We start from the raw sequence: 21,178 nt of genomic DNA, 5'->3' as shown, positions 1-21,178 counted from the left end.
AAGTTGGATAATGCGACATTTTATGGCCACAAGTCTCTCTCCAAGCAACAAGACACCCCTTTCTTGCACGCTGCAATCAGTACCTTACCTTATATTTATCTTCTTTTTCATCTATACATTATTTACAATGAAAAGCAAGGTCCCTTCATTTCTAACTAGCTGTAGATTGTCTCTGCTAGAGAGGCAATGCTGCCCTGATAGTTATTTACTGCAGAAATTGTCTTTGATCTCTTTCCTAATTGTTCTCTGGAAATGTTTAAGAATTTTTTCTAGGTTGGAACACTCACTATGAATAATTCTTGGATCATGGAGCTGATTGCTTCCCACTCCTAATGCTTCTTTCCATGGCTTCTTTGCTTCTTTTATAGAAAAGAAAGTTAATGTGGAGTGGGTTATTAACCAATAACCCAGCAATTCCATTCCTATGTACGTTCTCAAGATGTATTTTAAAATTTGTCTGAGGTCAGGCACAGTAGCACACATACCTTTACCTATAGCACTGAGGAGACAGAGGCAGGTAGATCCCTGAGACACTGGCCTGGTCTACATATTGAATTCTGGGTGAGCCAGAAATAGAAAGACTCTCAAAACAAAAACAAAACCAGTTTGTTTGTATGAAAACTTACATAGAGAGGCTCAGAGAACAATACTTACAACAGCTAACATTGGAAAATTGATGAAAGGGACAAAATGTGGTATATCCATACAACTGAATGTTACTCAGCAATACCAAGAATGAAGGACTGATTAACACGCTACATGACTTTATGATAAGTGAAAGACAGTCACCAAAGGTCAAATATATTTTTTCTAGAGATAGATGGGAATGGGAAATGTGCACTATTGGGTTATGGTGCTTCTCTTTGGGGTGATAAAATATCCTGAGATGAGGCTGTGGGGATGCCTGCCCAACTCTGAATACACAAAATTCATTGACATGCACAGCTTTAAATACAATATGTGAGTTATATTTCAATTATGTAAATCTCACCCCCAAAATCAACTCAGAACTAAACACCTTAAAAAAAAGAAGGTAAGAACATTTAAAAGTATATTAAGAAGGCTAAAACCCAAAGTGTTTAACCCAAAGAATATAAAACAAACAGGGCATGTATAAAACTCATCCAGAAATGAAAGTCAGATACCGAAGAAATAGCTTATGCATATCACTGGGGTACTGTCATATTAGAAGTCTCCAAAAGCATCAGTTTTCATGTGACTCAAGTGACGATATGAAAACCATGCTGATAAGGTTTACACTTGGCAACACCTGCAAGGGACAGCAGGTACATGGAACAATGAGCTGGAACATTTTAATTATAAGTCGGTAGAGATAAATTAAAACTAGAATTGACTAGACCAGGTGAAAACCAACCGAAGAAGAGATTCCAATTTCACACCTGAAGTTGTGAATCAGTGCAAGGGAAAGGAATCACTTTTCACTATTTCTGAAAGTAATCTCAAATTTGAACTGTAGATACTTAGATATGAACTGAAATAGTCCCTTCAAAATACCACCAATAGCAACAAAAGCGTGTGAGTTTTCTCCAAGAGCTATGACCATAATTGTCTCACCCTCTTTCAGACGATCTCCCTCAGCTTTGGTTTTCTTCTGTCTTTCTGATCCAGCAAGGTCTACAAGATGCAGCTTGGAACGAAAACTGCTATTTCTGTGATGATAACAGGAAGACACAGTGAAAACAACACACAAGCTTAAAAGTAGCTGAACTATCAGAGCTGATTAGCCAGCTCTCATGACTTTTGAGACAGTAAAAGTAGCTCCAGTGGTCATTCATGCTCATCATTCTAACGTCTGCATGTCAAATCAACCTAGGCAGCCACCTGGCATTCGGCCTTCACAGAACACGAAAATTGTGATGCTCTAACTTACTTGTCATTCTTCTTCCTTTGCTCCATGGAGATTGTAAAGATGGCATGAGATCGAGATGACTGGGAGTTCATGGCTGTGGAGGCCACAGTCCTGGAGTTGTTACCCTGCTCTAGACAGGAAACAGTGTCCGAGGCAACTAGCACTGTCTTCTCCGTCAGTCCCACAATCTAATTGCAAGAGGAGAAAAAAGGCTTCCTTGATTCCTTCTTCTAATACTTGAATAGAAATACAGGGATTAGCAAGTGGAAAATGCCTTCTTGTTCCAGGAAAATATCAGTATACACAATGATCATGAAAAGGAGGACTTTTAAACTCTATGATGATATCTAGGAACCAAGGTCTCCAATCTTCCCTACAGAATTGAGAAATGGGGGTACTATATAATACTGGAGTCAAAGAAGGTATCTAGATTTTGGAGGGTAGCTAGCTTCTAGGGAGTCCCAAGTGAAGTCAACTTTTGCCACCAAAAGAGATCATCAAGTACAACACAAATTGCTACAGCGTTTCTCTTGGCTCCACATTCCTTCTTCCTGTATCTGCAATGTACATCCTACTTCATTTTCTTTTAGAGGAAACAGCATGGCAGTTTTTACTGGCCGAGGAGGCTACAGGAATCAAGTTTTGGGCATAGTACTTTAACTACCTGGGGAACTGTACAGAAGTCACTCTCTTGGAGTTTGAAGGTGGGGGTGATAGACTAGGAGATTCATGAGGTTCTGCTAGCCCTTAGTATGCTATGACCGAATTCCTAATCTGTCTCTGTGACTCTAATTTCTCTCCCTTTATTTCTAGCGGCTGACTACTTATCCTTTAGAACTGGTACATTATTAAACCAAATTCATCTTGCTTCCACTGATGCCAAGTCTCCTCGCTACTGTTCCATGTCTATTAAAAGCTCTATCCTCAAAACTTTAAATCATTGTCAGTTCCTCCCACTCCTTCATATCCATGCATCTCCAACTCTGATGTTCTTGGGAATTGATTACTTCCTGTCTATTTTTTTAAACCCATCCACTGCAGTATTACCTTGCCTGGAGAAACAAGGCAATGATTTGCTCAATTGCATCTTTATCAGCCTAGTCTTTTTCCCTTTCAATTCATTTCCAGTCAGCCTTCCTAAAATGCGAGCATATTACTAACAGCTATACTAGATGGTGATGATATAAAAAATCCTCTCTGAAGTTCCAGAAGCAACAAAGTTGGAGAGATAGACACATAAGATAAAAAACCCACTATGAGTAGGCAGGGTAATGTTTGCTTCAGAAGTCTTACATAATTGCATGCTGTTGGTAGGGGTTGGAGGTAGGGAGAAGCTATACTGCTTAGGCTGGCTCCATCATCATTTCCTGAGACAGCTCCTTTCATTTCCCAGACCAAGTCTTCTGTCCCAGACAGACTGGGCTAGTCTTAGTGAACGTTCCTGCTATAGTTCCTCCTCACTATAAAAAGTCTTTCTTTTTTTACAATTCATATATTGTGTAAGTATATGTGTATACACCCCGCTGCTACAGCAATGTGTCTGCCAAAGTACATGTGTAGAGGGCAGATGACAACTTGCAGGAGTCAGTTCTCTACTTCCATCTTGTGGGGTGCAGGGATTAAACTTGGTTATAAGGCTTGGGGGTGAGCAATTTTACCTGCTGCACCATCTCAACAGACCTTTTGTTTATTTCTTAAATGCTATCTTAAAAATGTTTACAAACTTGTTCTTGCTCCAATTTGTATCAGGAACACATACTTTTTTTGAATCACACCATCTTGCCTCAAACAATGCCTGGGATTTAATTCCTGCCTTCATGTGGAGCATATAAAAGATCTTAAGACATAGTCAAGAGGTAGTTCAGTACCCACATTCTTCTTGGTGGTAGCATATAATTTGTTCAGGGTTCTTGTCTTCACTATCCAAATTATTTTCCTTTATATTTCAAGCTTACAAGGTTTGATATTTCAAGTCTGGCTTTAATACCTCGATAAGAATGTAAGGATCCCGAAGGAAAATAAGGCTCAGATGAACAAGTGTCTACTCTTTGCCTGTGCCCTAAATGGTTACTCTCTGTTCTTTGTGAAGAGGAAGAGGTGAAGGAGAAGACAGATAGGCTATGATTTCCCACATTTCCCCAAACCTGTCCTTCTGGATTTCATCCACCTGTAGCCCCTGATTCTTCTAGTCCTAAGTACTCAAGCACTGCACCCAGACTATGTGACCAAAGTTCTCAGATAAGTGGTCATCTCACTATAGGGTATGCATGCTATACTTGAATTTAATTTTCTACTTTTTTATATTAATATAGAGCCCAGTACAGTGTCTGCTAGTGATATCCAGTAGAATTTTCTATGATCATGGCTATCTCTCATATCTGAACAACAAAGTAGTCAGAAGCCACCCAGAAAGATGTCTCCTTGATAAGTGCTGAGTGTGCCTAAGGAACTGCTTGTTCAATTTTAATTAATTAGCCTTTAAATGCCTTCTTGTAGCACATGGCTACCATACTAGAGAGCTTAGTTTTAGAATCCAGTAAACAATTAACGTTTAATTGCTGCTACATGCTTTAAGAAGTAGCAAGAAAATGATGAAGCTGAATTTTCTTCCCATAAGAACACTCATCTAATAATCCTAGATTAAATAAAGGAATTAGTGCTAAACAGAACCTGAAAGACTGAGATGTTAGCAATCATCCAAAACCACAGTGATAAAGACAAGGGACATGAGCTTTAGTAGTTACCAACATCTGCAATAACATCAAAAAAAAAAAAAGAGAAAAAGAAGAAAAGAAAGAGAGAAAGAAGAAAGGAAGGAAAGGAAAACACACCTTTATGCCTTCCTTAGGATCTTCCCGGATATTTATTTGAGAAGCTTTCTCACGGGATGAACATAGAAGGTCCAAAATTTCTTCATTATAAATCTGATATTGTTGAAAGAAAATGGCAAAATATATTAACAGTGGCCATCTCTGTGTGGACTGCAAGACCATAAGTAATTTTTTATTAGACTTATAAAGGCTGTAATGGACACAGGTATAACTCTGTGGTAGAGCTCTTGGTCTTGCCTTATTTATTTAATTATATATATGCTTATATATATATGTGGGTATGCACATGTGAATCCAGGTGCCTGTGGAGGCCAGGGGCATCTGATACCCTAGAGCTGGGGGAACTGAACCTGGGTACTCTTCAGGACTGCATGTGCTTTTCTCCACAGAGACACCTCTCCAGCCCCCAAATTCAGTTCCTTGATGATATCATAACAGCACCACTTTTACCAATTTAACCAATTAAAATGTAAGCATTAGTTGCTTATGGGAAGGCAGGATGGAAGTTGGGAGCAAGGGAAGAGAAGGGTTATAACTATACTTCAATAAAACAGTAAAACTTTAAATAATTAAGAGAATGTTTCATGTGATACTCACTACACTTCTTTACTGTTATTGCTGATGTCAGATGTCATGATTTAATATGCTAGTTTCTCCAGTCATTTATATATTCAATTACCTTGACTAAGGCTGGATTAATAAAGACTAAGAAAAGTAATCTGGGTGGGGTTGGAGAGATGGCTCAATGGTCCTCTACTGTTCTTGTAGAGGACCCAAATTTGGTTCCCAGCATCTATGTCAGGCAGCTTACAGCACCTATAACTGCAGGTCCAGGGAATCCTATGCCTCTGGCTGCCTCAAGAACCTGCACTCACGTGTATGTACCCACATACATACAAACACAGAATTTAAAATATAAAACAATAAAAACAAAGGGTAATTGTAATCATCTTATAACTCCCCTTCTCATTTTATCTCTTATATCTGATAACATAATTCAATTCAACATCAGGATGAACTGTTTACACACAATTTATGATTACATGCATAAACTTTTTAAGTTTAATTATAGTTCCTCATATATAGATATCACTGCATTGCTTCATTAGAATCAATAAATTAGCTTCTCAGAAGCCAGATTCTCTAAATATGCTATATGCCTTTTGGTATCATGAGGTTAGATACAATTGGACAGTCAATTTTATACTGATGTACACTAGAATTCAGGTTCCTATAAGGACAATGTGTTAAAAATCTGTTAGTCCACTGATATTTCCCAAATACATGATCTAAGTACCCAGATCAGGGTCTGGCACATAGTAGATGCTCAATAAGTATCTGTTGCATAAATATACATTTTATCACCACTTACACACGATATAATATTTTGCCTGATTTTTAATAACATTCTTCATGAAGCAGTAGCATTATAATTCAAGCCTTAGCAGTGAAGTGAAATGGAACACTTTTCTGCAGACTCCACAGAGAAGCAGTGACACAAGCCAAACTAAAATTAAAGAATTCCTATCATATTTTTGCACGGCAGTGCCAATTCTTCTAACAATCAGATTAAGTAGATAATTCTAATTAAGAAAAGAACTGGGTAGCATCCAGATCCAACTGAGCAAGTAAGTTTTTGCTATCAATTTATTAAAATGCAATTTACTAAAAATTCAATTTGTTGATTTGAGTCATGCCAAGAAAAATCTCATTTGGATACATTTTCCTACTCAAAGATAATCTTGAATTCAGAATAACTCGAGAGAAATCACTTACCTCCAAGTAAGACACTTTCAGAGTAAATTCGAAGTCACTCATTTTATTAATTTCTTTGAAGAGCAGTTGTATTACCCTGGGAATAACCCCAATGGCTGAGTCATGTTCTTGTTCTGCAGTGTATGTACCTCCCATTGAATAAGTTTTTCCAGATCCAGTCTGCCCATAAGCCAGGACAGTTGCATTGTACCCTGGCAAAATAGAAGCCATGTGGATAGTAGAGCTCAAAACTATTCATCCAGTTAACATGCAGCTATTGCTTGTAACAAAATTGAGGTTGCTTCCTTAAGACAGAGTCTATTAAGAACAACAAACACAAAGCAAAGTTCTGAGTTTTCCATAGTTTGAATTCTTCAAGAAAAGCAAAGAAAAACACTGACCTCCAACTTTGCCACCTTTCGAAAGCCCTTAAAAGCTAGGAAGTCAAATATAGATGTAACTAAGATAATAAAGGCAGCCATGTCATGGTAAAAAGCCTTTCAAAGATTTATACTTGGGTATTTGTACTTCCAATCTTGAATAATTCTAAATTATGAAAAGTAAATACAAGTCTCAGCCAGCCAGTGGTGGTGTACACCTTTATCCCAGTGCTCTGGAGACAGGCAGAGGCAGAAGCAGAGGCAGGTGGGTCTCTGAGCTCAAGGCCACCCTGGTCTATAGAATGAGTTCTAAGAAAGCCAAGGCTACACAGAGAAATCCTAAATAGCCACAAGGGGCAAAACCAATTCTGAGATATATATATATAATTTTTAATGAAAGTCTTGCTAGATATGAAAGCACATGTCTGTATCCAGAAATCGGGTGGCTAAAACAGGAGGATTAAGAGTTGGGATTGGGGCTGGAGAGATGGCTCAGTGGTTAAGAGCACTGGCTGTTCTTCCAGAGTACCCAGGTTGGATTCATGGCACCCACATGGCAGCTTACAACCTACAGTTCCATGGGATCTCATGCCTTCTTCTGGCTTCTGTGACCAGCAGCCACACATGTGGTACATAGACATACATGAAGGCAAATTGCCTATACACATAAAATAAAAAGAAATAAGTCTTTAAAGAAAAAGAGAGTTGGGATGGAAAGAGAATTTGAAAAAGCAGTACTTTTATGACAAATGACGAGTTCCTATCTGGGAACTCCACAGGAAGACCAACAGAGTCAACTAACCTGGAAACTTGGGACTCCCAGAAACGGATCCACCAACCAAAGAATGAACATGGGCTGGAGCTAGTGGCCCTACATCTATGTGGCCCTACAGTGGCCATACATACGTAGCAGATGTGCAGCTTAGTCTTTGTGTGGTTCCCCCAACAACTAGAGAGGGGAGGGGGGAAAGGAGGGCAGGGGCTGTCCCTGAACTTATTTACTGCCTGTGGGTCCTGTTCCCCTAACTGGGCTGCCTTGTCTGGCCTCAGTGGGAAAGGATGCATCTAGCCCAGCAGGGACTTGATGTACCAGGGTAGGGTGATATGGGGGAGGGGTCCATCCTCTCAGAGGAAAAGGGGAGAGGGATGGTAGGAAGAGATATCTGAGGGGAAATTGGGAGGAGGGGTAGCTGATATTGGGATAGAAAATGAATAAATAAATGAAAAAATGAGAAAAGTCCCTGTCTGAACATACAAAAGCCATATTGTCAGGCTCCATGCACACAGCATTTAAGTATGACTAAATGTAACACAGACCCTTTGCTATTATGGAGCACTAATAAAGAATCATCCATTCATAGATGTTCATGAACCAGGCCTGGCAGAGCTTTCCTGCGAATGCCAGCACTTCAAAAAGGTCAAGGCTAAGCCAGGTATGCTAGAACACATCTTTAATCCCAGAACTCTGGAGACAGAGGCAGGAGGATCTCTGAGTTTGAGGAGGACAGCCAGGTCTACATAGCAATATTGAGCTCCAGGACAGCAATAGTAAAATATTAAGACCCTGCCTAAAAAAATTCAACACCAGATTAAGTTACATAGGAATATTCTGTCTCTAAAACAGCACAGAATTTTTTTAAGTTCAAGATATAATTGACTGAAAAAAGCAGGTTAAAAGTAATTCAACTGTATGTAAAAATAGAAAAGATCAAAAGGATAGAAACTCACATTGTGATCATTTTCTGTGATCAATAGTGTGGTAAACAACTGAGTTTTCTCTATTCACATTTTAGAAATTTTTTATTTTATATATATCTATATCTATCTACCTATATATATGTATATGTATATGAATGAGTACACTGTCACTGTCTTCAGACACACCAGAAAAGGACATCAGATTCCATTACGAATGGTTGTGAGCTACCCTGGTAGCTGGGAATTGAACTCAGGACCTCTTAGAAGAGCAGTCAGGGCTATTAACCTCTGAGCCACCTCTCCAGCCTACATTTTATAAATTATTACATTGGATGCATCATAGAATAGTGACAGTGTTTTCTATTATAGTCTATATAATTTGTAATGTTTGCAGAAAGACAGGTTAAGATGTATATCTGTTTGAGTTTAGTTCAAGTGAAAGTGTTATTTTCTACATCCACTTTTATATTTTGTCTTGCTAGAGAGTATGAATTATTATGCATGCATTTCATTTTATCCCATAAGTCTTAAGTTTTGATCAGAACTGGAGACAGATAACTCTAGCTATAACTATAGCAATATCTTCAAAAAGAGACAATTAGACAACAGATGGGTTATTCACACCTTAAATTATCATAACTCACTAACTGATTATAAAGTAGAACTAAAGAAACTATAAATTCAAATGTGCTTCAACATGTAATAAATACCCCAGAAAGCCATCCCTTAAGAGAAAATTAGACACAGTCTAAAGGAATCTCTCTTAAACAAAATCACTGTATTTTTTTGTCAAAGCTGTCATCGACAATTTACTCAACTAATTTTGGAGCCTAGAAAGAAAAATCTTGGGGCTAGAGATATGGCTCAGCAGTTAAAGGAATTGGCTGTTCTTCCAGAGGATCTAGGTTTGATTTCTAGCACCCACATAGTGGCTCACAACTATGGGAAACTCAAGTCCAATGTCTTCTTCTGGCTTTTGCAGATACTGCATGTACATGGTATACAGACTTACATGCAGGGAAAACACCTATACATAAAAACAAGCAAGCAAGCAATCAAAAGACCACTTTAAAACCTAAAAATAGAAAAGGAAAAAAACTTTCTAATTTAAGTGATAACCCTGAAGTTTTAAAAAGAACTTGCTGGCACTGTAGTTCAATATCTTGAATCTCAGCACCTGAGACTCAAAAGCATGAAGATGCGTGTGGGTTTTAAAGTCAGCCTGATCTACACAGCAAATTCTAGGCAAGCCAGATTCTGTGAGAAGAGGAGAGAGAAGAGAGAGAGGGGAAAGGGGATAGAGGAGAGAGGAGAGAGGGGAGAGAGGGGAGAGGGAAGAGGGGAGAGGGGAGAGGGAAGAGGGGAGAGGGGAGGGGGAGAGGAGGGGAGAGTGGAGAGCAGGGGAGAGGGGAGAGGAGGGGAGGAGAGAGGAGAGAGGAGAGAGGGGAGAGGAGAGAGGGGAGAGGAGAGAGGGGAGAGGAGAGAGAAGAGGGGGGAGAGGAGAGAGGAGGAAAGAAGGGAGAGGGGAGAGGGGAGAGGGGAGAGGAGAGAGGAGAGAGGAGGAAAGAAGGGAGAGGGGAGAGGGGAGAGGGGAGAGGGGAGCTTTCTGCTCTAAATGAAAACTCTTAACCTGTAAATTGAAATATATTGCTGTTATAATCTGATATGACTGTGGGGCAAGGGAATAACATTTTATAACTTTCTATAACACCACAGATAGGTATAAGCTATAATATCTTGGGAACCCAGATTTTAATACTGTCTCTAAAACACTCTGTACTCTGGTACCAGGAGTCCAGAGTATAAAAGGGTACTACTGCGCTGAATATAAAAAGATCAGATTGGTTCTTATAAATAAGGATGGTGTTAAAAATATGTATATTAGAATCACTTTATACATGCCATTGTCTTCAAATCATACAGTTTAATTCTCATGTTTCCCAGGTTCCCAAAAGAAGGGGCTGGAGGGATGGCTCAGTGAGTTCAACTCCTAAGTACCCACTTCAGGTGGCTCACAACCACCTCCAGGAGAATCTGACACTTCTGACCTCTATGGGCACCTGGACTCATGTGCACATACTCACACACAGAAAGGCAAGCAGGCAAGCAGATAGGCAGGCAGTTAGACAGACAAGACAGATATACAAACAATTAAAAATAATAAAAATAATTAAATAAAAAGAATACAAAAGCACAACTACTGACACTTTTACTAAGCTGTGGAGGTGTGCATTTGAGGAAACTGACCTGATAGTGAAGTCTAAAAATATTATTTCAGAAATGGCTAAAGAAAATGGGGATGGTAGCTGACTGTGGTGGTTCAAGCCTGTAAACCCAGCATTCAGGAGAAGAAAGCACAAGAATCAGGAGCTCACAGCTAGTCTCTACTGCATTACAGAATGAGTTCAAAGTAGGCATGCACCCAATGAGACTGTTTTCAAAAGAAGCAGCAGGATACACATGATAGGAAGGGGAAAATGGAAAAATGCTGGGGCTCTAATTGCAGAGGAACTAGTGGGGTCAATACAGGACAGGGAGGGTGGAGGGGCAAATAGCACTAATAAAACTCATAAGGAGTCATATTATTATTTACCTAAAATTATATTAATATATATAAATGTATGTACATGCATATATAATTTAAATGAACTTATGCCACCTGGGTTGACGATGTTCCCTTTCCCCCTAAGAGCCCTATAATATCTAAAAAACCAACCAAACAAACAAAAACACCTAGTACTGGACATGAGAAACTCCCTTTCAAGTTGTTAGTCAGAGAGACAAGAGATTCCCAAGACAGCACAGGCTACTACTGTTGTACTCCAAAGGCTGAAGGTTAAGCGCCTGTTGCTGAAGACACCATGCACTTTGGACACTGGACTTGGAGGATCTGAGATGGCTCTGACCTGAAAACCTCTTCATTGGGAACCAGCTTTCATAGACCTGCAGGTGTCTTTATAGAAACTGTCAAGGGAGGGAAGTAACCAACAGTCCTGCCTAGCTGTGAAGCCTGTGAACCACAACAACGACCAGCATAGCAAGATATCCCTAAAGGTGACACTCAGAGAATAGAACTACAGCTATTTTACTAAACCAGTATATATCCCAACTGTATTCTAAACACTTATCCTTATACCCATAGATAAGAGTAGCTCTGACTCTTCAAAGCTTCTCTTTGCATTGGATGAAGACCATTACAGAAAATCAAAACTGGTCAAAATGCAGAGAACACCTGCAAATGGGATGCTCGCCCCTAATGGCTACATGCACAGCACACAACCCCTGCACCTAAGACCCAGGGAACATGGCAGACAAGGAGGCAGCAAGATTGTAAGAGCTCAAGGACCGGGAAATCTGCTGTGAGATTGTGTCACCTAAAAATGACAAGAAGGTTTCACTCATGGTACCTCAACAGTATGGCTGCCTAAACAAGACCTGAAGGACAATATCAAGTGACATGCTAACATGGAAGGGAGAAACCTCAGAGGCCTCCACACTTCCACAGAGAACTACAGGCAATTAACAACTGCTGAGAGGAGGAGAATCAGTCTTCCCTAGGGATGTCCCCTTAACTGGTTATCCATACCAAGTGGTCAGCCCTGAAATCATATACATATGAGCAACACTGAGTAGACTCAGCGGGTTCTAATTTATGTATCATACAGTTGAGTATGTGGGTGTATATGTAACAGGAATTAAAAAGAGGCCGTGTACTTAAGGGGAAAGGTGTGGGACATGGTAGGAGTTGGAGAGGGAAAAGGAAGTGGGGAGCAATTTAATTATTAAAATAGAATGAAGAAGAGAGTGGAGGGAAGAAATAGTAAACTAGATGAGAATTAAACAAAATCATGTAAAAGAGAAAAGTAAGTAGAAGAGAATTAGAAAGAACTATATAATGCTTTTTCAAATATGCAAAAAAAATTAACTTTACAGAGGGAGATTTGATAGACTTATACCTTAGATTATTGATATTAACAATAATAGTAATAGGGCATATATATCAAAACCATATACTGCCTGACAGGAATCAGAATACAGAAGCATGCCTGTGTTGTTTCTGCTAAAAATAAACAACCCCCCCCAAAAAAAACCCAAAACAAAAACCAAGCTCAAATTTTATTATAATGTTAGATAAAAACAAACGGAAAGATCTAAGAGCCCTGTAATCTTCAAGTATTAAAACAATGAAAGCTTTAAAAACCTCAGAAACCAAAGGTTCAAGAACTACTTTAAAGAAGGACACAGCTTATTATAACATGCTGTTTGAACTAGACCCTTTGCTATAAAGGGCATTACTGAAAGAACTGGCAACATTTGAATAGGGCTGAGGATTAGAAGGTAGTAATGCGACATTGCAACTTCCGTGATTATGATGGCTATGTCATATTATGATGACTCTTATTGGAAATATATGGTAAAGTACTTAGGGCTCATAGGGTCAACAACTTACCAATAATTCCAGAAAAAAATGGCATCTTTATGTTGTTTTTGCAACATTTCTGTAACTACAGTGTTTTCAAGTTTTACAACTAGATATTTAGTCTGGGGCTATAGCTCACTTGGCAGAGCACTTCTCTAACATACACAAAGCCATGAGTTTGCTTTCCCACACAGCATAAACCAAACCAAGGAAGATGGTATACATCTGGAATCCTGACCTGGGGAGGTCATAGGGAGAACCAAAGTTCAAGGTCATCCTTGGTTATTTAGTGAGTTTAGTTCCAGGAAAGCCAGCAAATACCTGAGCCTTGTCTTAAAGAAAGAAAAAAACCAGGGGCTGATAGGGTGGCCTGGTGGGTAATAGCACTTAAGGCCAAGCCTGGCAACCTGTTGCTGGCCCTTGGAACCCATAGAGTAGAAGAACTGACTCCTACAAGTTGTGTTCTGACCAGCACATGTTCAGTGAGATACACCAGCACACACAAGTCACACAAAACAAATCAATAGAAAAGACATGAATAAAGGTTGGGTCTGGAGAGATGTCCTAGTGGGTAAACTGCTTGCTGTGCAAGCATGAGAACCTGAGTTCAGATCTCTAGTGCCCATATAAAAACCAGGCATGATAGCATGTATCTGTGCAGCCCCAGTACTGAGAGGGCAGACACAGGTGGATCCCAAGGTCTTCAAACTGTCAAGTCTAACTGAAATGGTTCAGCAAGGGATCCTGTCTCAAAAAACAAGATAGAGAGTGAGCGATAGAGGGAAACACCTAATGTTGACCTCTGACCTCTATCCTGAGCAAGGATACCTGTATAAACATGTGCATACACTATAAACATATACAAAGATATTTGATATACCCTGAGACATGACATCATTTTTTAAGTTTCTGCTTTGTTTTTTGTTGTTGTTGTTGTCATTTTCCAAGACAGAGTTTCTCTGTGTAGCACTGGCTGTCCTGGAACTCTATCCGTAGACCAGGCTGGTCTCAAACTCAGGTATCCCAACTGCCTCTCTACCTTCTGAGTGCTGGGATTAAAGGCGTGCACCACCATTGCCTGGCAACTTATTACTAGAAAGCACTTGGGTGAAAAGTTAAACTAGATTATTGCAACATATTTAATAATTTAAAAACACTAGTATGATATGGTTCTAAGTTTTAAATGAACAACTATTGAGATCTGCACAAGATCAAGGCAGCCAAAAATCCTAGCAAGGACACAGGGTGACACTCATGAAGTCCCACACCTAGCTGATGAGCTACTAGCAATTGGTGGCTACTGGAGGAGGGACAGTTTTCTTCAGGGATGTGACCAAGAGGCTACCCATGCACCATAAGATGTTCTGACATACAGGCAACACTGAACAGAGTCTGGGATAAAGAAAAAAAGAATATATATGCTGGACACAGGAAGAAGTGGAGGAGAGAAAACGAGAGAAGATTTGATAAAAACGTGTATATACGAAACTCTCAATTAATAAAAAAAGAAAATTTAATAACTATTGTAACTAATATGACAAGTAGACATCTCTCAGGTCCTACTCTCTTTAGAATACTGCCCTTAAAAGCTTAGCTTCTGCAGTAAAGATTACTAGCTGGCCACAGTATTCAAGGGCTTTAGGGGGAAAATTCTATCTAAACATTTCACTCATACCTATCTTAAAAGTTCCCTACAGTTGGAAATTAACCTCATCTCCCTTAATGGAGTTTGGTGCCAGCCTTCCAATTCTCACACCACGTTGTAGGAAAACAGTGAAACTTCTAGAGCTTCTACAGTGGGAGTCACACTCCATACACACTACATATTAAACAGAGTCTCACTATGTAGCCCTGACTGGCCTGGAACCCTAGATGTGTAGACCAGACCAGCCTGGCCTTGAACTTACAGATCCAATTGTTTCTGCCTGCCTCCTTGGTGACAGGATCAAACACATGCGTCGTCCTATCCACTTTTGGCTACACTGTGAATTTAAGACCAACCTGAGCTACAACACTGTCTAGGGAAATAAAACGCCAAAAAAAAAAAAAAAAAAAAAAAAAAAGAAAGAAAGAAAGAAAGAAAGAAAGAAAAGAAAAGAAAGGAAGAAAAAAAAAGAAAAGAAAAATCACCCCCCCCCCAATTTTAAATAGGTGTAAAAATTTAAATTTTGTCTATGTGTTCAAACTCACTCATGTAGTTATCTGTAAGTGCTATGGCGCCTTCGTGAAGCCTGGTGGATGGTGAGAGGTTTCAAAACCGCCCTCCTGGATCCCAGTTCCTATGTCATCTACCTGGTTTCTGACCCTGTGAACTTTGAACTCCTCAAGAGCCCAGAGACTATATTACACATCGGAATATTCTTGGGACTTCAGCAGATTAGTACACGACCAGCACCAAACAAAGGCCACATATTCTTTATTTTGCTTTGTGTTTTGTTTGTGAGGCAGAATCTCACTAGGTACTCCTGGATGTTTTCCAACTCACTATGTAGAGATCTGTTTGCCTTGGCCTCCCAAGTGCTGTAATGAAAGGTTCTCTGTGAGGTCCCAAGACAGCAAAATATATCCAGGTCAAGTCTGAAACTAGCTTCAAGGGTGGAAAGACTTTCACAAATGTTACTAGGCTGTGGGCTGATTTTAAAGGCAGGAGTCTGTTTCATTCATTCCTCTATTTGTAACATCTATATGACCCACACATAATATATGCTCAAAAAAACCCTCCCAATGAATTAAACAGCCTCACCTTTAAACACGCCTTTTATGAGTGGAGCTACTGCTGTATTAAAGACCTCTTCCTGTTCAGTAGAGGGGTCAAACACAAAATCATAGGTAAATGATTTATCATTACCAACCACCACCTGCAAGAGGCAAGAGACAAGGGATAGAAGGATTAAAAAACAAATGCCTGACCACGCCCCTCACTCCTTTCAGCCTCAGGTGTGGAGGAAGCCACTCTAGACTTGACTACCCACCTGAGGCTCTCCAGGCACAAAGGAAAGGCACATCTGGCAGCCCTCATTAATCTCTTTAGAGACGAGAGGGCGACAGCGCAGTGCCACTCTTACAGGAATTCCCTTCACTTCTTCTTTCATGGTATCAGCTCAGCAGGTGTCCGTGTCGAGTGAAGCCAGCTCTCCCTGGAGCCTCCGGAAGCTGGCAGGAGCGGAAAGGCCCTTCTCAGGCTGTAGGAGACCTCGGAACTCGCTGATACACTCTCCCTCCCAGCAGGACCACTGTATCCTGTCACTGTTGGTCACACCGCCTAATGGTTTGTCAGTCCCAATACTGCAGGGTGAAGTGGTGTCTGAAATAAACTCCAGCGGAGACAGCGACCGCGACCCCAAGTCCTAAAGTGCCACAAAGCACAGAATCTGAGCTAACGCGGCGCCCAGTAACTCACCAAACTAAACATCCCTTGCCCCGATCTTCCCTGCCGCCCAGTTCCAACCGGAGCTTTAACCGCCAAGTTTCAAATTGATCCCAGAGGCGCCAGCCAATCGGAGCGCATACGGGCTGTGAGAAGCACAGGAACGTGAGCACGCACACAACGTGACGCCCGTGGGGGCTGGCGAGCCGGCTCGCCCAAAGCGAGCTCCGCCCTTGCAGGGTGGTAGCGAACATCCGCTTCCGGTTCCGACGCCGAATTGGCTGTCGCTGAGGGAGGCCTTCTTACCGGTGAGGTGGCACTGAGTTAAGTGGTCGCGAGCGCGGGAGACGGGCGGGTTGCAGGACCTGGATCTGGAAGGTAGCCCGTGTTGATGGAGCCCATCTGTAGACGCCACGTTTACTAAGCACCTCTAGAGACTGTGGCACTGTGCCTGGCCCCAATCCCTATGAGATAGTTAGAGTTGGCACTCCCTTGCAGTTTTAAGGTAGATCTTTATTGATGTAATTCTAGTTTCTAGGTTGAAAGCCGTGACACCTATTTTTGTAGAATTGTGAGAGATGCAAACATGCCATTAGAGTGCTTTAAAAAATTAGATGTTTTGGTTTTGCTTATTTTTGTTACTTCTTCCCCCTACCCCGCTCCAATCTTATCACCAACTTGTGGGCTACTCCCATAAATGAATGGCCCTTGGATAGAATGCTTTCTGAAACTTGGCCCTTTTTAAAAATCCTTTTTGTTTCCTTTGATTCGTCCTTTTCAGGGCTTTGCCTGAAATGGACAACCGGATTCCTTATGATGACTACCCAGTGGTTTTCCTGCCTGCCTATGAAAATCCTCCAGCATGGATTCCTCCTCATGAGGTGGGAACGAACCATCTGCATTCCCGAATAAGAAATACCAATCCCAAGCATGAGATCTATGAAAGATAAAGTAGCAAGGTTATGAAACTCAATGGAGAGTGACTCTTTTTTTTTTTTTTTTTTTTTTGGTTTTTCAAGATAGGGTTTCTCTGTGTAGTCCTGACTGTCCTGGAACTCACTCTGTAGACCAGGCTGGCCTCGAACTCAGAAATCCGCCTGCCTCTGCCTCCCAAGTGCTGGGACTAAAGGTGTGCGCCACCACCGCCTGGCCGAGAGTGAATCTTAGATGAGCAACAGTGACCCATTGGCAACTTGTAGAATCATCCTGCCAGAACCCTTTACACTAGTGAATTCTGAAAATTCAGAACCTTAGTTTCCATCCTGTTAATAAAAAAGGAATAGTGATCTATAGGGCCACTAGCATGTCCTGAGACTAAGCAACCACTCCTGTGGACTGTGTTAGCTGTTCTATGTAAACTGAGTCTATGACATTAGCATTTCCTGACATATCTGATTTTTTAATATTCTAAAAGGAGGTAGATATAACAGCTAAGACTGGAAATGAGATTTCTGAGATTGCTATATCTTGCAGAGAGTGTACCACCCAGACTACAACAATGAGTTGACCCAGTTTCTGCCCCGAATTGTCACACTGAAGAAGCCTCCTGGTGCTCAGGTAAACTTATAGAGGCTCTTATTTCAGTAACATTTTGTCCATGCCAGAAGTTGACCGTGGTTGGGGCATGAATGTGGATTGGGAGGTAGGGGACCAGAAGAGCAGAGATGACACTTCCATAGAATCTCTTTTTCTTCTGAGTACATAGATGTCCCTGTTCTTATGTCTATGCTGAGTCTGCATCCTGTGTCCTTGTCTTTCAGTTGGGATTTAACATCCGAGGAGGAAAGGCCTCCCAGCTAGGCATCTTCATCTCCAAGGTCTGTGTGAATGTGTGTGTATGATAGGCTGTATGGCTAGCTACTTTGTTATCATATTAAAATGCACTGGTGGCCCATCAGATAAAAAGTGGATGACCTGGTGGAGTGGTAGAATAGACATAATGGGAATTTAGCCTTTCTCAGAATTGTACTTGGGCCCAGTGTGGTGGGGCACGTGGGCATGTCAGTACTCCGAGAACAGCACGGACAGAAGCAGGAAGATTAGGAGTAGGCAATAATCTATAAAGTCAGGCTGGACAGTGGTGGCATATGACTTTAGTCCCAGCACACAGGAGGCAAAGGGTAGGCAGATCTCTATGAGTTCAAGGCCAGTCTGGTCTACAGAGTGAGTTCCAGGGCAGCCAGGGCTACACAGAGAAACCCTGTCTTTGAAAAAAGAAGAATCTATAAAAACAAAAACCAAACTGAGAACCAAATTTCATCTAGCAAGCCACTCTCCCTGTGGTATCACAAAAAAATAAGACATTTGAACAGCACTGAATTTCCCCTGTAGTCCCCTGATTTACTCCATCACAACTACATGATACCCCTTCACCAACAGGTGATTCCAGACTCGGATGCACATCGAGCAGGACTTCAAGAAGGGGACCAAGTTCTAGCTGTGAATGATGTGGATTTCCAAGATATTGAGCACAGCAAAGTAAGCATAGTGCATGGCCTGTAGTCATACAAGAAGCCATCTCAGGTAGGACAGGTTGGACCGGAATAGCCTAACCTGTAAGAAAGCATCTCTTCAAGGGAAATGTACCAGAAGAGAGCAGCTATCAGTGACCTAGATAGGGCACATTCCATTGCTGTGTTATATTTCTGTCTGGGTAATATCTCTTCATTTGTACAAGCTGCTGTATTCCTTCTAGGCTGTTGAAATCCTGAAGACAGCCCGAGAAATCAGCATGCGTGTGCGATTCTTTCCCTACAGTAAGGCACTTTTTTTTCTTTTTCTTTTCTTACTTATATGGCAGGGCTTTAGGTAAGTAGAACTCTTAAATATGAATAATGGCAAGCCCCAGGAGTTGGGAATGGGAAGTTGGGAGCTCATCTTGAAAATAATGTGCTGTGTTCTTTCTTACCCCAGATTATCATCGCCAAAAAGAACGGACTGTGCACTAAAGACTTGCAGCCCACAGCCTTCCATGTGGAATCTGCCAGGACAAGCTGGCTAGACCTCTGAGAAGTTGGAGAAGTCAGGAAATTCTACTCTCCACACCCTCCTGGTTTAGTGGATGGGGAGGATGGGGAAGACAGCTTACCAGCTGTATTATGTATTAACTGTACTGTACTAGGCGTTCCCTAGTTTGCTAGGTGAGTTTCATTCTGGAAAAGGAGAAAGATAGTGATGTCTAGATGTCTGTAGCCTGTGGGGGAAAGCCAACTAGAAAATAACTGGCATTTATCAGGTACCTTAGATTGGTCACTTATACAGCTTATCATTTTATTCGTAGAAATCAGTAGGAAAAAAAAAGAGTCTTGGGGACCTTCCATCTGATTTGCCTGGCCATGCCATCCAGTCCTTGTACATATACCTTGGAGTCCCATACACTTAGGAGACTCCAAGGAGACACTTCCTTCTCATCCCTGCCCCCACCAAAAGTAAAAACACAATACTGAACAAACGTGGCTTGAGTGATACTGCTTGAATATAAAATGCCATTGAGGAAAACAAATACCACAATCCAACACTGGGAGAAACAGCAACATCATACTTACTTTACAACTCTATCTGGCCAGAATACTTGGGATCTTAAAAAACACTAGCCATAAAATACCCAAGGGATCCCTAGAGTCAAGGGCCCTGGGTAAAACTGCCCCTTCCCCAGGAGTATTAGACTTTGTGCTGTAGGGGTGGTGTTAATATATTCTTTCCCACATTATCTGATCTGGAACTTAAGCCCAGGAAGTGGCATCGATTGTTTCTTTTCACAAGCAACAGTAGAAAAGTGGTTCCTAATTTCGCTTCACTTGTTTGATTAGTGGTAACTACCAACTTCCTTCTCTTTCTAACCCTACCCCCAAATAACTTTATGTCTTCCTAGATCCTTAGTGACTGAACATTGCATACCTGCATAGATCATGACTGTGTCATCTCCATTGACTGACATTAAAATACCCAGTCATAATTGAAAAGTTATTTTCTCTGAAGGAGGCACTGCTACAGTGTAAACCCAACATTTGACTTAAGAATCCTAGGGAGAGCTATCAAGATGACTCTCTGGGCTGAAAGGATGCCTTCTTCCAAGCCTGATAGTCTGAGTTTAATCTCCAGGACCCACTTGATGGAAGGAGAGAACAGACTCCCAAAATTGTCTGCTGTCCTTCACCTGCAGGGTGTGGCAAGCAGACACATACAAGAATAATCCTGGGAAGCTGAACTGAATCTCTTAATTCCTTCTGGAGAGCGATTCTTTTGGTTTGAGGGAGAACCTAGGAATCTACCTTATTTGTTTATTTACTTACTTATTTTGCTTTGTTTGAGACAGGGTTTCTCTGTAACCTTGGCTGTTTTGGAACTCACTCTGTAGACCAGGCTGACCTTGAACTTACAGAGATCACTTGCCTCTGCCTCATGAGTACTGGGATCAAGTGAATGAAGTGTGGAAACTGGCTCTTCCCATGAATCCTACCCCAGCTGTACTAAAGGCATGGCTAGAGACCCAGTTCCATAGCATTGTTGGCGCTGGGCCTTCTGAGCAGAGCTGGAGGTAAAATTAGCTCAAGTCTTCCTAGGAAGTCTATCCTCTTATTTGCTCTGCTGACACCCAGTGGCCACCAGAGAAAGAAAAGCTTGGATATTTCCACAAAACTAATAGCTGTGTCTGCTGAATGTTAAAGTCAAGACTATTTCCATGGTTATTAAGTTTTCATTCATATTTTTTCTGAGGTAGGTTCTTGGTACATACTCCAGCTGGCCTTGGGCTCCTGATCTTCTTGCTTCAGTCTCTGAAGTTCAGAGGGTACAGGTGTATATCACTGCACCCAGCTGTGGGTAGCAGGATTTATTTTATTTCTTGTTATTTTTTGT

General features: G+C 41.1%; 2 protein-coding genes across 6 annotated transcripts in view; one reads left to right on the top strand and one right to left on the bottom strand.

Moving 5' to 3' along the window:
• The window catches only part of Kif4a (kinesin family member 4A), a 102,689-nt gene extending 86,295 nt beyond the window's left edge, over window positions 1-16,394 (bottom strand). Inside the window, exons 1-6 of one of the 2 annotated variants that reach the window (XM_034485119.2) lie at window positions 15,927-16,394; window positions 15,698-15,812; window positions 6,478-6,668; window positions 4,702-4,794; window positions 1,892-2,058; window positions 1,576-1,670 (exon numbers count right to left, since the gene is read on the bottom strand). In XM_034485119.2, coding sequence (XP_034341010.1) covers window positions 1,576-1,670; window positions 1,892-2,058; window positions 4,702-4,794; window positions 6,478-6,668; window positions 15,698-15,812; window positions 15,927-16,046 — 781 coding nt within the window. In that variant the 5' untranslated portion in view covers window positions 16,047-16,394. The remainder of the gene's footprint in view (window positions 1-1,575; window positions 1,671-1,891; window positions 2,059-4,701; window positions 4,795-6,477; window positions 6,669-15,697; window positions 15,813-15,926) is intronic. The other variant, XM_076918394.1, reaches the window with a different exon arrangement.
• Window positions 16,395-16,509: 115 nt separating this feature from the next.
• Pdzd11 (PDZ domain containing 11) lies at window positions 16,510-19,772 on the top strand. Of its 4 annotated transcripts, none has more exons than XM_034485122.2 (7): window positions 16,510-16,629; window positions 17,103-17,202; window positions 17,795-17,878; window positions 18,082-18,138; window positions 18,701-18,799; window positions 19,017-19,077; window positions 19,235-19,772. In XM_034485122.2, exons 2-7 carry the CDS (start codon window positions 17,116-17,118, stop codon window positions 19,267-19,269), a joined length of 423 nt encoding a protein of 140 aa, XP_034341013.1. In that variant the 5' UTR covers window positions 16,510-16,629; window positions 17,103-17,115; the 3' UTR covers window positions 19,270-19,772. The 4 variants fall into 4 exon arrangements, with proteins under 4 accessions (XP_034341013.1, XP_076774516.1, XP_034341014.1 ...); XM_034485123.2 differs by having other exon boundaries at window positions 16,591-16,699; XM_076918400.1 differs by having other exon boundaries at window positions 16,601-16,702.
• Window positions 19,773-21,178: the final 1,406 nt, after the last annotated feature.

This window comes from Arvicanthis niloticus, chromosome X (assembly GCF_011762505.2).
Source record: "Arvicanthis niloticus isolate mArvNil1 chromosome X, mArvNil1.pat.X, whole genome shotgun sequence".
NCBI classification, from domain to species: Eukaryota; Metazoa; Chordata; class Mammalia; order Rodentia; family Muridae; genus Arvicanthis; species Arvicanthis niloticus.
The sequence above is the reverse complement of the archived record's forward strand: the minus strand, read 5'-3'. Positions and strand labels throughout refer to the sequence as shown.

Excerpts from the sequence above, each read along its gene's own strand:
- Pdzd11 (XM_034485122.2), top strand. The coding sequence starts at position 17,116 with ATGGACAACCGGATTCCTTATGATGACTACCCAGTGGTTTTCCTGCCT. Across the intron at positions 17,879-18,081 it reads AGAAGCCTCCTGGTGCTCAG|TTGGGATTTAACATCCGAGG; the intron begins GTAAACTTATAG and ends CTTGTCTTTCAG. Across the intron at positions 18,800-19,016 it reads AAGATATTGAGCACAGCAAA|GCTGTTGAAATCCTGAAGAC; the intron begins GTAAGCATAGTG and ends TATTCCTTCTAG.